Source organism: Dermacentor silvarum, chromosome 1, assembly GCF_013339745.2.
Source record: "Dermacentor silvarum isolate Dsil-2018 chromosome 1, BIME_Dsil_1.4, whole genome shotgun sequence".
NCBI classification, from domain to species: Eukaryota; Metazoa; Arthropoda; class Arachnida; order Ixodida; family Ixodidae; genus Dermacentor; species Dermacentor silvarum.
In genome coordinates, this window is record NC_051154.1 from 113,760,537 (window position 1) to 113,776,965 (window position 16,429).

At 42.6% G+C, this 16,429-nt stretch overlaps 1 protein-coding gene across 1 annotated transcript in view; it reads left to right on the plus strand.

Moving 5' to 3' along the window:
- Positions 1 to 1,073: 1,073 nt before the first annotated feature.
- Positions 1,074 to 16,429, plus strand: part of LOC119435413 (guanine nucleotide-binding protein-like 1) — a 59,829-nt gene continuing 44,473 nt past the window's right edge. Inside the window, exons 1-5 of the mRNA XM_037702284.2 lie at positions 1,074 to 1,404; positions 1,477 to 1,606; positions 5,654 to 5,750; positions 13,439 to 13,567; positions 13,652 to 13,792. Coding sequence (XP_037558212.1) covers positions 1,320 to 1,404; positions 1,477 to 1,606; positions 5,654 to 5,750; positions 13,439 to 13,567; positions 13,652 to 13,792 — 582 coding nt within the window. The 5' untranslated portion in view covers positions 1,074 to 1,319. The remainder of the gene's footprint in view (positions 1,405 to 1,476; positions 1,607 to 5,653; positions 5,751 to 13,438; positions 13,568 to 13,651; positions 13,793 to 16,429) is intronic.

Sequence of the window (16,429 nt, forward strand, 5' to 3'; positions counted from 1 at the left end):
AATACCGACTTTTACACAGACAGACAAATTGTGTTTTACGGTGCATTTAAGCTTGTGTACAAGACGCTCCGCTTCGCTGACGGCAAACAGTGACAACCGCAGCACGGAAAAAAACATGGCCTCTGAGATTGCACTGTGAGGCGTTGTGGCATGCGTTGTGCAGACAGCAGCGCAGTGCTATCTCGGAGGTTATGTAAAACAGTCTATTGCACCTGTAATACATTGACGGTCGGTGCCCTCGATTTACCGGGTTGTGAGTCCTTGGATAGCTTACGAGAAAATCTCCTACTGAAAATTTTATCTTGTGTCACGTTAGCAGGCTGCTCTCGACGGTGAAGCAGCTCGCCCGACGTCTTTTCCTCCCGCCTCATAAGGCCAGCGTTTTGATTTCGACAAATCTAATCAAGACAGCAAGTAAATGTGCGCCAGCGAATCACTCTTGTCTAAGGCAAAGTAAATGTTCTGTATACTGCAAAACTGCAAACTGTCGATCACGTCAACACAGTTGCATATGAACATAAACGAAACTTTAAATCCGTTTCATGCGTACAACAGTTATATAAAAAAAAAAAAAAAAAAAAAACATGCAGGGATTGATCCAAAGCAAAAAAAAAAAAAAAAAAAAGAAAGAAAGAAAGAAAGAAAGAAAGAAAAAGGCACAACAGTTTCTCACAATATTACTCTATGGAACAGGCGTTCCTATACTCCTGAGTCCTTATCAAGATGGCTGGACATGAAGCGTGTTTTGTCGCCTGCTTTGAAGAAGAAGTACAGGTTGGGGAAGTCTTCAGGCTGATCCCAAACTGTCGACAGAAAAGAAGTGCGTTACAAAGCATACTCAAAATATAATACTTCCGCATCAATTCACGACCACGAGCAAGCCATGGCGGCAGCGCAAAATTTTCTCTCCTTTTGACTTTCGATTCACCAGTTAAGCGAAGCTTTAGCAGTTTTAGTATAAATTTTAAATCATTGTCATATTTAATATTATTATTACTTTAAATGTATTTGTCATCTTAAATAAAATGGTCTGGTTCTTGTTTCTCTTTTATTCTTTTCCGTGGCTCACACTCGCATTCTCCATGCGTACTTTCTTCCATAATAAACAAAACCGTTGAGGTTTGTGCTAGGAAGGGCTACATATTGCGCCATTTATTTTCTTTTTAAAGCCCCTGTAACTTACTTGCTGCAGTCATAATTTTGTCAAGTACACATCGCTTTTTTATTTTGACCGATCTGTTCGACGCTGACATACTGACAGTGAGGCCGGTGAGGCGCGGTTAGCATTGAAAGCACGCGCAAGTCACCCGTGCTCAAGCATGCCCCAGGGATCCAGGAAGGTGCCTTTCAGCGCGAAGCAAAAAAAGATCCAACTGCAGCAAAAACGTGAACGGAAGAAGCTAGGTAATGCAAGCCATGTAAACTGCAGGTATGCGGGGTTTTCGTTGAGCACGTACTGTACGTTATCTATTTCAGAGCATGAGGGTGGCGGAGCCCCAAAGCCGCAGCCTGCAGCACAAGTTGCTGCAGTGCAAGAAGAAAAGCGTTCTTTGGGTGAAGTGATACGCATTAATGCCGAAGGAGATCTTGGGCAGCGATCCAGCCGGTACGTGCATACTTTTGTTTTTGTCTCGCATTCCCGATTGCACCAATGGAATTTTGAAGCCAACTGACCTCTCGAAGTTGTTGTTTTTCTCTTTTTTCCTTTTTTTCTTTTTGTGTGCTCTAAAATGACATGCAAGAGACAGGCTGACCTGTGGCCGGCAAAATAAACAGGCTTGCATGTCGTAATTTTTCTAGTAGCTTTCGAGAACCACTTGGACGAAAATGTTCGCTAATGTGCATGCAACTCAGTATAATACCGGTGTCACACGACCACACGGCTGCGATTGATTCCCCCGCGCAGCTTGCGAAAAGGAGCCAATCACGACCGAGAAATTCGATCCGGATCGGGCTTGATCGCGATCAAAAGTGTGTCGTGTGACACCCGTATAAAAGTAAACATAAGGCATTAAGCTAAACGTTACTGATGTGCGCTTAAAGCAGTGTAGTAGTAACATAGTCATAACTTTCAACACAGTCACGTCATTAAATTGTGCACTCTCTGCACCTTTCTACAAGAAAATTGGCGCCTACTACTTCTCAGAACAGCAAATAATGCACTGTTAAAAGGGACTCATTCAACGTGAGAAGTATCATTATCAAGCTCTGACGCTGTTGGATATGCATGTTGCTTCATACATCTGTACACTTCACCCTTGACCGAGTCAGTAGCAGATGGTGCCAGGAACTGTAACTTGTGAAAGGGAAAATTGTCATCCACCCGACTGTAGCACAAAGCTACAAAACACATCCATATATGGGTTTCTCAAAGTTTTGCAGTTGAAGAAAAATTCGTCCTGGCCCAGGGATTGAATGCAGGACTGCCTTGTCGGGGCGATCACTCTACCATCTGAGCTAACCAGAAGGCTAGCGGATTGAAGCACAAGAGCGAATTAATCAAAAACTTGAAGCACGGGGACTCTGAATATGGCAAATCAGTGCTGCAAAACCCCGCAAGGGGGAGGAAGGTTCAGGAAAGGGAAAATTGTCATCCACCCGACTGTAGCATGACGCTATAAAGGAAGCCCATACGAGTTGCCTAGAAAGAAAGCTTTGCAGTTAAGAAAAATTCGACCTGGTTGGCGATCGAACCTGGGACCAGCACGTTTCCGGGGCTCTCTTCCATCTGAGCTTACCAGAGGCTAGCTGATCACAGCACGAGGGCGAATTAATCGACAAGTCGAAGCACAGGGACACTGAATATGGTAAATGAGTTTTGCGGAAGCTTGCAATTTAGAAGAAGGCTCTTGAAAGGGAAAATTGTCATTCACCCAACTGTAGCACGAAGCTACAAAGAAAACCCATGCAGGTTTCTCGGAAAGAAAGCTTCGCAGGTCAAGAAAATAAAAAAATTTTGTCCTCATTCCGGGATTGAACCCTGTACCAACACCTTTTCAGCTTCTAGTTTACTTTGTAGCTTCGTGCTACAGTCGCTGTAAGCTGATCTGTCATATAGTAGTGCAGTATTTTTGCACACAGGCGTAAACTAGACTTCTAAATTCCAGTTTGCAAGTTACTAGGGCAATAATGTTTTTTTCATGGTTGCTGTGGTTAAAGAAAATTTACTACTAGGTAGGCATATGATTTCTTTATTGCTTTCATTTTATTAAAGGGACACAAAGGAAAACAATAAATAAGTTTAGACCACGGAGTAAGATAAGAGGAGTGCCGACTCCGCTTGTCTGGAAGGGACACATTCTGCAACGCCAGTTCCTGCTTCACAGCGTGTTCGCCAGATGGTGCTACGGATGAAGAAATACTGTGGAGGGGTCAGGTGGTCCCAACTGAAGGAGCAGAGAGCGGCGCAGGCGGGCCAAGCCAAAAAAAAAAATTAATGCTTGGGTTTCTCTGTCGTTGCTATAGCAACGGCACCTGCTAGCCAATCCGTTTTGTCGTCTGCTCCGCGCATACCCCGACGCCTGTAGCATGCATAGCTCTTGCGGTTCACGGAGTGACGTTAGCAGGAGAAACAAGTCATGTATCATTTTATTTCATTTATTTTATACAGGCTAAATGCAGGGCATTTGTGAAGTGGGCTACATGGAACTATGCAAGGCACAGGAACCAAAAATAAACTAATTACGGAAACTGAGACTGAAAGAAAAACTAGGAAAAGGGGAAGGAGATATAACGGCAGTTCGTGCTGTCTCAACCAGTTACAGACGACAGCGAAACGAAGCTTTTAATGCAAAGGTGATGTTTTTTATCTCTTTATCTGAGCACGCATCAAGTGATAAGATGCTTTGCTTGCTTCATTTTTTCTTGCGATGCTTTTCGTGTCGCCCGGTTCTCTTGTGAGCAGAATTGCCGCATTCTCATTAAAACATAATAATGCGGAATTCCTGCCAGTGTTTCCTGCTTATGAATTTCACGAGGGAAGCTCAGGTTATGTGTGTCCATAACTGGGGGAATCTTCTCGAAGGCAAGGCTGTGAATTTACATTACGGCATGTCTCCGGACGAGTAGAGGCGCCTGCACTGTGTGTAGTTGTAGGCAAATTTAGCTCCTCCCATCCTTCCGCATTGGTGTCTAGTTCCTCCTGGCATTCAGCATCATTAAACTGCGCCAGGCTTCCCTAAAAAATTGAAGGAACAGCTCTGTTTCGAAGTCGAGGCACTTTCTTTACGTCCTAGTAGGACATTGCCTTTGTGCTCGCTGAAGTACCTATAAAAAATAAGGTGCTTCTCGAAGTGTCGGACACATATTTTGTCCATTGCTTTAAGCGCTCGCTTACTTTCAGGAATATTTTGTTGCCACTGGTGCAGTAGCTGGAGATGGCGCCGCTAAGAGCAATAACTTCTCGCGTCCTTTGCCATACCCAGATTTACAGCCGGGAACAAAACACTGTCCTGTTGCTCAGTCTCCTCACGCACAAGCATCAAGGGTTCCTTTTTCTGTCAGGCATAAATATTCTGCAGACATGGTATAAACAAAGCGTGGAACACGAAAATTGCGAACCTTCACGCCCTCGCATACGTTCAGGCGTGAAAAACAAGTACTTGTGGTGTCTTTTTGTGCAGCATTATTTATTGCCTGTTTCCTTTAAAGACATGTAAAAATGTTTCGCATATGTGCAGAAAAAGTGGTACAATATGTTTATTTGTGCTTTTATTATCTGTATGCATGTATTTTTTTCTGTTTCATTGCTGTCGAATAGAGACGGCTGAGGTACCATAGCTGAGGGCCCACGTTTCTAGCAGACGACAGGCTGTATGCGTGCCGCACTGCCCGTGCCGCTGGCCTCTGCCACTCCAGCACATGCGCACATGGAAGCAGGCTGTTGAGTGATTTCCACGCGCCTCGGCAGATGGCGCTACGCGACAAGAATAGTCGGCTGGCAGCAGAAGGGAAGGAGAAAGCATGTGTGAAAGCGTGAAGAGGAGCGGAGGGAGAGAGCAAAGGAATGAGCTAGACCCCCGGCGTCCGTGTTGCACGGTTTGTTCCGAGCGAATGCGTTGCGCGGCGGTGGAATTGGCGCTCCTGTTTATCTTACTCCGTGGTTTAGACTGATGAAGTATTATTTGATAACTCTATTGTCGTTAATTTCGCGATAATAGGTTGCTTATGAGAAAAGGAAATGAAGGTCGAAGTTTAATTTTTTGAATTTCGTGCCGAAACCACAAAGCCACTACGTCAGTGTGACGTCATGGATTTCGAAGTATTTCTCCTACTTGGACAGCGTTGGGCTTGGTGGAAGTTCTTGAAACTTGCCACTTCAATCCTTGGCTCCTTTAGAACACATTGTGGTTAATTTTTACCCATAAAGAATTAACGAGGACCCAGCAGACGCCATCAAAATTCCTGACGTCACTGGTGGGCTGGTGCGGGAACTTCAAGGCGGCGGCGCCACCCGTTTTTCTTTTTTGCTTCTTTTCTGGCTTACCATCTTCTCGCGGTAAAAATGATGTTTTTGGTATTGTAGAAGGGTTATTTACAAATACAGGTGAAATCATTTTTCTCTTTAGTGTACCTTTAACATGCATGTACCATTGTGCTTGGCTTTGAATACTTCGGCAGTAGCAGCACCTAAATTGTTACTTTTCTTTTCCAGGGTGTTTCGTTACTGCCTGCAGTTTCGTAGAGAGACTCCACAGGAACTCGAAAAGCGCAAGAGAAGAGCACGGGAGCCATACACTCCTCTAGATGAGGTAAGAACTGGTGATTCAGATTCCATCACTCCTGACATTTGCTCGACCAGTGTTCAATTCAAAAGCATATTTTAAACTGGTTTCATTTTAATACAATATTCTTTCTGGTTTCCTGGTACTATTTCCGACTTGTAAGTCATGGCCCAAGCATATACATAAAGCTTGAAAAATGGGAGTCTTCAGTTGCCACAAGGTTATAATAAGTGAGGAGTAGTTGCAGTCTTATGGCATCATGAGGCAGAATGTAATCTTTGTCTGTAGATGCATGCTTGTGTTAAAATGTGGCACACATCATTATGAAATTAATACATACATGAGAGAGAACTTATCTGTAGCATTTAAAGAGGGAATAAGGCTAAGCAGATTACTTAGGCAATGTGTTAATTATTTTTGTCATAAATCAGAGGAGGCCAAGAAGCATAACAGTAGCCTTGTGGACCTTTAAAATTGCTTTGTTAAAGGGTCCCTGCAACACCTTTTAAGAAAGGTGCATGATATGTCTACTGTTAATGGTCATCTCCTAATGAACTTTATTGAACAAAGGGTTTTTGAATGTTTCTTCTAAGAACAGAGTTATCAGCAATGAAATGCTGCTGCCATGCCCGTGCAGCTTCCTCCTCCTTTTCATTGTTCAAACTGCACTCCAAACTGTGCTGCCCGCCGTACTCTTTGTGCCAAGCATTTGCATCATCTGACCTCTAGCAGATTTCTCATGCGATCACGCGATACAACCCTCTTGTCATATGATCCAATTTCATAGGCTGTAGTATAGGCACATTGGTAAAGTCAGTAAAGGAATGTCCCTTTCCCTTTTGAAACATGGCAGTCGCTTGAAGCGCCACAGTAAAAGCTCTTATTGTTCCCTTTTGGTGTCTACAAAATAATGAACACTGAAATAATGAACACATCAAATAATGATGTCTAGCGCCCGTCCAGTCTACTTGTCTCTTCTTTGTGTTCCCGTCCTTCAGCGCTTGTTACGATGTCTAAGTTCACTTTACTTATTGTAGTGGTTTGTCTGTCTGGTCCGTGTTCACTGATGTCCTGTTGTGGCGGTCTGTGTGAAGGCGAAATCCGAGCCAAGCGAATGTTCATTCCCGAGCGGCTCGTTAGGTGTTCGTCTGCTTCTGGGCCACTTGGGTCGGTTTGGTGCGTCCTGACAAGTCGCAGCGTGCTTGCTTTGGTGGTGTTTTTCTTGGCTGGTTGTTCAATCCTGCACGCAGTATTAATTGATGTGCCGTTGTCACTGACTGAGTTTCTCTCTGCATTGTGTGTTTGCAGAGCCATAGCCACTTCTATAGGCGTCGTTTTGTTGCCTTTGCCAGTTTGCCTCCGTCTTTGGTCCGACTGCTGAGTGCGAAGATTTTGGGCAGGGTGTGTGATCGGCTGCATGTATACAATAATAATTAGGCACAGATGTTCATGACAGTACTGTCTACTGACGAAACAAACCTATCTACCGAGTTCCAAAAGTGTTGTAGGGCCCCTTTAAAGGGGTCCTGAACCAACCCTTGGGCTTTGTGAAAAAACAGTCTGCGGGTAGCATACACTGCTGTAAACATCTCAGCCAAATTTTGCAGTGGTACGTGGCGCGTGGAGCTCACAAGCGGAGTGAGATGTCACTTTTCTCTCAAACGCTCTTTTCAACAGAAGCCGGCTCCTCACTCTTTTCTGGATTCTGTATTTCGTAATATAGCAGATTCCCATACGCGGCTGCTATTGGCGAATAGGTGACATCAGTTAGGAAGAGTGTTTGGATCAGTGCGCTTCTCCCTACTATTGCTGTGTATATTTATTGATGCAGTTTAATAAACAGGCTGAAGTACCTAAGCAAAAATCTGCTTTCGAATTACGATAATAATTGCATACTTCTCGAAGAAGCTGGCTATCATCTGCTCACGCTCGGCTGCGGCTGTCCGCGTAGGAATTCAACTTTGGCCACCCTGCTAATCTGTGTCTTGCTAATTTTGACTAGTTTTGAACACTCAATAGCCTCAAACTACGCGAAAGTTAAGGTCAGACCACACGCACACTTACCAGCGCGCGCTCACTCCTGGCCGCTCCTAGTTAGAAGCCTTGACGGACTTTGTTTGTTTTTTGTTTGTTTTATTCGGGCATAACAGGTACAAGGTTTACCCGCGAGGTAAGGCAAAAGGAGGGCTTAAACATCCTGACTAGGCCTTACCTCGTTGGAGCAGCAGAAATAGCAGAATTTGCAAGTTACAAAAGCAGTTTGTAAAACAGAGATTTCATAACTACATACAAAACAATCTTTTAAGCACACTGCAGAACACAAGTTGCTTGTAAAATAACATACAAACGAGTTAAGACATCACTAACATAAAAGTAACATATAAAGTTACATCACCAATGCAACAGCCAAGCATCCTTAACACTGAAGAATTCGCTGTTGCATTAACATTTATACAACACATCTAGGTCTGAAGAATAACCATGTTATACCAGAGCCAAGGGACCATGTCATGTTCTTTTCTTTAATTCGAAGCATTCTTTTCCCAGGAACATTGTGCTGAGTAGGTAGGTAGGTCCCTGTCTCGCCTTGTTTCAGGCCTCTTCAATAAAAAAGAAATTCAAGTGTCTGATGGTGGAATCAAACATTTGTTTCCCAGCACAGCAGCTTGATGCTCTAACCATTAGGCCACAATCGCATGCATGCTTCTCTTGTGCCAAAGCCAACTAGCCCTTTGAGACATGTAGCACGTGTGTCATATGCCATTATCTCGCATTCTTCCCTCATGGCAGCTAGCACTTTGAGTCGCCATTGTTAGACTGTCCTGCGTTTATAATTGGCCCCCATTCCTTTCCTCATAGGAGCTAACTCTGTAGAAGCTCTGCGACAGTGTACCGCCTTCATGATCGGCCCAGGTCAAACAGGTTTTATTGTCGTTTTAACATAGACTACATGATGGACGTAGGTGCATACAATTGTATAACACTTAGTTGCAGATGACGTCACAAGCCATGTTTCTCTTGCCTGCGCCCATCCAGTACCTACGGCTATTTAGAACCCAAAAAATTGCATGTCGTAAACTTGTGTAGCAATCACGCTGTTGCCATCATACGATTGTCATCTTGCTTCTGTCATCACATGCTCGCATCACACATCTAACTGCTCACCTTACACAAACACATTGGTCCACCTGGTAACGTTTTGTGGAACCCCAAATGATGCTGAATATTGCCAGCTACCAGCAAAATTCTTCACATAACATTGCATTCACATAACATTGCCACAGTGCATGGGATTTGCATAATTTGTTTTTCTTTTTGTTTTTCGTAGCATAACACATTTCAAGTGACAGTATTGTGAATTCTGCATTGGATTACTTACCAAAGTCGTGTGCCATAATTGGCGACGTTGCAGGCAGTACATGTCATGTAGAACCGTCTATGTGTGTGCCCTTGATTCTCTGGCAGGAAGCAAGGCTCCCTCGAGAGGAAGGGCACACAGGCTTTCATTTGAAATTTGATCTCCTTTCGTATTATGAAAGTGGTTTGATACTTTGCAGATGCAATCGTCAGTCAGTGCATGATCTATGCACCGCGCTTGTCTGTTTGCAATGTCTAAACCTGGTGAGGGGCCCTTTAAATAGGCTACTTTATGAATGACATAACCTAATAACATTGCACTTACTGTTATCAGGCTACAAAAATGTGTTTCGTCTTGTTATCGGTGTTGCTGCTTGCAGGGTTAAAATGGCACTTCCATCACTGGCTTTAGGGAGAGGAACCATCAGGGACCATAAATCACAGCTCCTAGGAACTTTCAGATTAAATGTATATTGCAGGTCAGTGCCATGCCTCTTTGTTGAAGTGGTAAAACATTTGTTGTATAAATGCAAGTTAGGGCTTTTGTAGTGAGTTGCATCTGTGTGGTGTATGGTATCAATAACTGAATGTTCTGTAAAAGCCTTGTGATAGGCTGACACTCATATGTGAACCCTCATGTATGTGTAAGAAAAAGTCTGCTATGTGCTGGTGTTAGATGCAACCAAGAAGGTTGTTGCTTGTAAGTATTCAGAGGGGTTCTTATAATTCATCACAAAGCACACTTCATTCAAACGCATGTGGACATGGAGTTCTTGCTGCTATGGTTAAGTGGCTGTTAACAGTAGCATCATCAGCAGCAGCAGCCTCAGCCTATATTTTATTTATGTCCACTGCAGGACGAAGGCCTCTTCCTGCAATCTCCAATTACCCCTGTCTTGCGCTAGCTGATTCCAACTTGTGCCTGCAAATTTCCTAACTTCATCACCCACCTAGTTTTCTGCCGTCCTCGACTGTGCTTCCCTTCACTTGGTATCCATTCTGTCCACCGGTTGTGTCCAATGGTCCACCGGTTATCCATCCTATGCATTACATGGCCTGCCCAGCTCCATTTTTTTTTTCTTAATGTCAATTAGAATATCTGCTATCCCCGTTTGCTCTCTGATCCACACCGCTCTCTTCCTGTCTCTTAATGTTAGGCCCAACATTTTTCGTTCCATTGCTCTTTGTGCGGTCCTTAACTTGTTCTCGAGCTTCTTTGTTAACCTCCAAATTTCTGCTCCATATGTTAGCACCGGTAGAATGCAATGATTGTACTTATTTATTTTCAACGACAGTCGTAAGCTCCCAATCAGGATTTAGTAATGCCTGCCGTATGCACTCCAACCCATTTTTATTCTTCTGTAAATTTCCTTCCGATGATCGGGGTCCCCTGTGAGTAATTGACCTAGGTAAACATACTCCTTTACAGACTCTAGAGGCTGACTGGCGATACTGAATTCTTGTTCCCTTGCCAGGCTATTGAACATTATTTTTGTCTTTTGCATATTTATCTTCAACCCTAGTCTTACACTTTCTCTGCTAATATCCTAAATAATTTGTTGCAATTCGACTTTATTGTTGCTGAATAGGACAATGTCATCTGCAAACCAAAAGTTGCTGAGATATTCGCCGTTGATCCTCACTTCTAAGCCTTCCCAGTCTAAGAGCTTGAATACTTCTAAGCATGCAGTGAATAGCGTTGAAGAGATTGTGTCTCCTCTCCTGATCAATAGCATAAGTACCGTCGAACATTACATATTCCTCCAACCTAGAAGTGGTCTGTAATTCAGGTGGCGACTTTCAGATTGGGTCAGTTCAGCCACATTGTATTGCCTGCAACGAATAGTGGTTGTAGTGAGACTGCTTTATGGCATTATACAAAATTATATATAGACTTTGTATCATCTTAGGTAGGTTCACAGGGATATTGGCTCTAGAATGTCAAGAGCTTTGGACATCATGAGCATTGCAAGTGCATGTATTTCGTCACCAAGCACTAAGGACCCAATCTTAATTGGTTTTAGCTGTCTAGTTTGTTAACATTTACTTATCTAAAAGTAAACAATAATACATAATGTCGCATGTAGTACTGTTTTGCCACGACAGTTGAGTATGAGAATTCTCTTGTTGTTGTCAGTCCTGTTGCCATTTTTTTTTTCTTGAAAAAGCACTGCTAAAGCACCATTAAAAACCTGCTAGAATCTACTAAATATTTTTGCAAATCTGTTAAAAAAGATGGCCAAGGAATATAGGGGAGAGTATAGTGAACAAACCTTAGGGAAACAGCAAATGCTAGAAAGGCAACTGAGACCTGTAAAATTCTGATTTGAGGCATTGTGTGTGATAAAAGTGAAGTAGCTATTGAAATATTTTTCCTACTTTGTGAATTGAAATACAGAAGAGATGTATGAGCAAAAATTCAGCCTAAATTCTATCCTACATTCTTGAGGCTCTGAACAAAAAAAAAAGAAAAAAAGGGAAAATATTCTTTTCTCCAGAGCAATGAAATGTCAGGCTTACAGATAGGTCAAAAATTTCTTTTTCAATGGACCATTTGTAAAATTTTCTAAGTCAACTGCCCTACGTGGCTGTTTTGCAACCAGAAATCTCTTGCCCACAGACTACATTTGTCCCTATAAATGCAGTGCTTCCAGGGAGAAAGCGTGATAACGAACGGTGGAACATATCCTGTATCCCTCGGGCTGCAAGTTCACCCACAGGGTGCATCTCTGTGCGTTGCTCACCTTCGCTGATGTGCCGGCCTTGCTAAGCATCTCTAGCCCTATCTCCTTTCTGTGCCCATGACGCTTCTGCTGGTGCTGCCGCTCACTCCCCTCTTTCTGTCCCCACTCACCAGTGCAGTGTGGTTGAGGTGTCCTCTTTGAGAGACAGTTACTGTGCTGCACATCACCCAACCTCCTTTCTTTTCCTCAAACAAAAACCTCTCTCATAATGAAGGCTTTTCAAGAATTACTTGGTCAACGTGTTCTTCTCACCGAGAGGGAATGTGTTGTTGCCATTCAATAGCCTTTACCACTGCCAAATCCCGGACACCCCTCCACTCTGGGGTGGGAGAGGGGGGGGGGGGGGGTTGGTAAAGGCAAAGCTGTTAAATGGGATGTTGGGAACAGCACTTTGTTCTACTAGTCTGTGGTTGAGAGCGGTTCAGTTTTGTTGGAAAACAGCATTTCTTGCTTGTGTGCAGCATCATTTTTGCAAATGGTTTGTTGATGCACACCTCAACATTAACTACAGTATCCAAAAGTGTTTTGAAGAGTCCCAGTATAGTCCACTGTGTAACTCTCCATCTCCTACCAAGCTTTGAGGTTTTATTAAACGGAACTAAGTGCAAGTGCATAATAGTTACAGCATAAAAAAACCATTGTTTTGTTCCTTGCTCTCCCCAGTCTTAAAAGTTAGTTTTTCTACTGCGGACTGCATGCCTACTACCTTACCACTCTGAGTTTATTGGAGTTGACTACTTATATGGCACTGCATTGATGTCAGCACTATAGACGATTTGAATAATATATCACAGTGCAACCTTCAATTAGGCTTTCTTGGACCTTTTCTGTCCAGCACAGGCAGTTGGGATGCTGTGTACTGTGCTTGGGGTCAACCTTTTGGAAGATAGAAGTACCTGCTAACAACATTAAAAATTTGTAAGAAAATCTGGTTTTCACTAAAAGTGAAACTTTGTTTTTAAACAAGGCTAAAACCTGCTGGATCTAACAGAAGGTCTGCAAAAACTCAACACTGGCCATCATCATACAGCTCGCATATATCCTGTAATCATTGTAATGCATTGTCACTCCTAAGGTTATTGCTGTGGCACTGCAGTATCATGCTTGTGGTGGTCTATAGGAGAGCAGTCTCTCCAACAAAGATTCAGATTGCAGCCATTTGTTGTGTCAATTTCTTGTTCTTGTGTTTTAACCTAACTTTTGCTTGTTCTGTAGTGTGCATTGTTCAGGCAGTAGGTGTTGCAACCTAAAAACAGGCAATGGTTGTGTTAATGGAAATGTACACAGCGAAACAAAGGTAAAAGACCAATCTAAAATGCAGTATTGTAATCCTGCTGGACAAAGAATCTCCCTTAACTCATCTAGAGGCAGGATTGGAGAATTTCAGAGAGGTGTTGTCAATCATAGGTAGCTCCTTTGGCACATGCTGTGCTATAGCTGTCGTGGTAGAATGAAGCTTCTTGGGGCATTTTTTTTTCCTGTTAATTTTTTTCTGATATTTCTCTCTAGTGATTGTCCCCCCCCCCCCCCCCCCCAATCTTTAGAAGTTTTTATGTCTAAGCAGCTGTACTGATCTCTCTCTTTGTGTGTTTGTGTGTGTGTATGTGTGTGTAGTCAGCCTTGGAAGTGAGCCCGGAGCAGTTCTTCCTACCTGGTTCTGCATTGGACATGCCTAAGCGACCACCATGGAATCGTTCTATGAGTAAAGAAGCCTTAGAGGCCAGAGAGGCCCAGTATTTTCGAGTGAGTATTATGTTTATTTTTGTCTCTTACAGACTGTTCTTAAGAACAAGGGCCTAAATGCATTTTGTTCATAACTTCGTGCAGGAGTACCTGGACAAAATTGAGAACTCATTTGCTGATAGAGAGCTGAGCTATTTCGAGCTCAACTTGGAGACCTGGCGCCAGCTTTGGCGAGTCCTGGAGATGTCTGAAATTGTGCTGCTAGTCGCTGATATCCGACACCCTGTAAGAGATGCTCCAAATTTGTTTTTACACAAGTGTGGCTCCCTAAGAATTGCCTACATATATATATATATATATATATATATATATATATATATGTAGGCAATTCTTAGGGATTATATATTCTTAGGGATATATATATATATATATGATAAATATATGATGATGTTACTATCATGCTGTGTAGTCAGGCGTGGTTGTGGATGTCATAGTTCAAGGTGGGTCATTTTTTTAATGTTAGTTTGATGCTTAATTTACATAGACCCACCACAAAGTGGGACATCACAAAAATGATTCCCATGATCATTTTGATTCCCACGGAACATCGCGGCAATCACGACGGCAAAAATGCGCCTATATCATTGCTATCACAGTTATATAGGAAATATATGGCACCCATATGCTTGCGCAAGACCCGCATTCACAGAGTGAAACGTCACTGTAATTTTTTTAAATCGCTTACCAAACGAACAGACGAACAGCAGGTGCATCTTATACACCGGTGCGACTTTTTTTTTTGAAAAACTGCCGTTTTGAGGGGGGTGTGTCTTATACAAAGGTGCGACTTATAGACCAGAATATATGGTGATTTGAGATTAATATAAAATTTTTGTAGATCACTATTATCAAAAGTGGCAGTTACTAATTTTCTAAATATATTTACTTTAGCACACATATTTCTATTTTGGCATGGAAGCCGGTCAGTGCTAGAAACCTTGACCCTGCAAGAGTTTCAAAGTATTCATCCCAAAACTTGGTGTGAAATGCATTGGCATTGTACTATTTCAACAGAGTGCCCTCACTCCACACTGTGGGTAAAACTGTGTGGAACGCTATTGTATTTCGTGGCAGGTTTTCATGGCCCTGAAGGTAGGTGCTATGATGCTGCTGCAAGAAGCAATCACTCTTTGAACATGAAAGGCAATTGCGGTCTGCATATTATGTAAGAAACGGTTTATGTGCTCTATTTTTGCCCATTAGAAGAGAGTGTCCAGTTCCTTTTGCACTAAATTTGTTCCAGGTGTGTTGAATATGATTCTCAGGAGCAAAAATGTGCATGGCCTTTCATGTGATTGAACATCTACTGATTGAGCTTCTCTAAAAAGCTCACCCTGCCAGGCACTTCGAGCTAGCTCGGCAACTTGTGTCCACATTTAATAAAGCAGTTTGACCCTTGGGGCCCTCAACAAAAACAATCAAGGACATCCGCCACTCGAGAGGTGCACTATTGTTGGGTACCATCTGTTGAAAGTGTACCTAGATGATACATCTGGCGAGTCAGTTTTGACTATGTATATTTGTGTGACGCTGCCTTGTCTTACATCGATTTAGTCAAAATCAAAAACAAGAGCAGTTGGATTGATGGAGTCAATTTGACAGTCTTCAGTTGAAACAAGAGCTGCTAGTCAACTTTTACATTGATAGCAGGCTGTGAAAACTTACTTACTGACATTGGGAGTGCTTAAAATTCAATGTAGGCAGCTACAGAGAAAACATTTTTCTAGTGTTTATGGTCCTCTAACCTTGAACTTTGTCTTTCTCTATTTCTTATTTCCTCTGGGAAAGCTCTCATGCAATATATATATATATATATATGAAAGAGCATACTTAAAGGACTCTCACTAGGATTGAACATAAATATATATAGGATGTGGCAAACAAAGGAGCCCAGTACATAGATCACACCATTATGAATGGCTCTCCAAAGCCATGCACATTTTTCCACATAGCCACTCTCCTCACCATCTGACGTATTGAAGGATTAAATCACAAATTCACACTGCTATGTTATTAAGGGGGGGCACTAACAAACAGCCAGACAGGGTCCATAAAAGGTGCCTATTTTGCTATTTTGTGCCACTTGCTTGCTTCTTGACTCTCCCACTCATGCATTCGCTAGGACCCTTCTTCCACGCACCTTTTCTGCTTCAGTGCAAACGTGAATGGCAAGGATTTAGCTGTCGCCTGTGTGCCACACAGTGAAAAGAAAACAAGAAACTGGAGGCTGGTCATATAACACAATTTCTGGTGTAATCTCTGAGCTCTAACAGGCAGTAATAATAATAATTTCTGGGATTTCATGTGCCAAAACCACGAAATTATGAGGCACGCTGTAGTGAGGGACTTTGGATTAATTTTGACCACCTGAGGTTCTTAACATGCACCCAATGCACGGCATACAGGCGTTATTGCATTTCGCCCCCATCAAAATGTGGCCGCCGCGGCCGGGATTTCATCCCGCGACCTCGTGCTTAGCAGTGTAATGCTGAAGCCTCTAAACAACCACGTTGGGTCTCTGACAGGCAAAAGAGAAGAGAAAGAATGTGATTGGTAGACATTATTTGAGGCAGTAAGAGAGAAATCATGTGGGAGAGGATTGCTTGCATTGTTTAAATATTAGAATTTCACTTGTCCATATTATATCTGTTATTACTCAACTCCTTTTAAATATTTTGGTGGGAGAGTACTTGCTGCGCAGTACCTTACATCTACCGGTATAATCAAAAGAAAGGGTCAACCAAGTGTTGATGCTGAAGAAGACAAAGTCGACATGCATGTTGTTCAAGTGATTCGATGATTAAATGTTGATTATATATCTCTATTCTGTCTCTTTTTCATGTTTATTATTCACTTATTTTG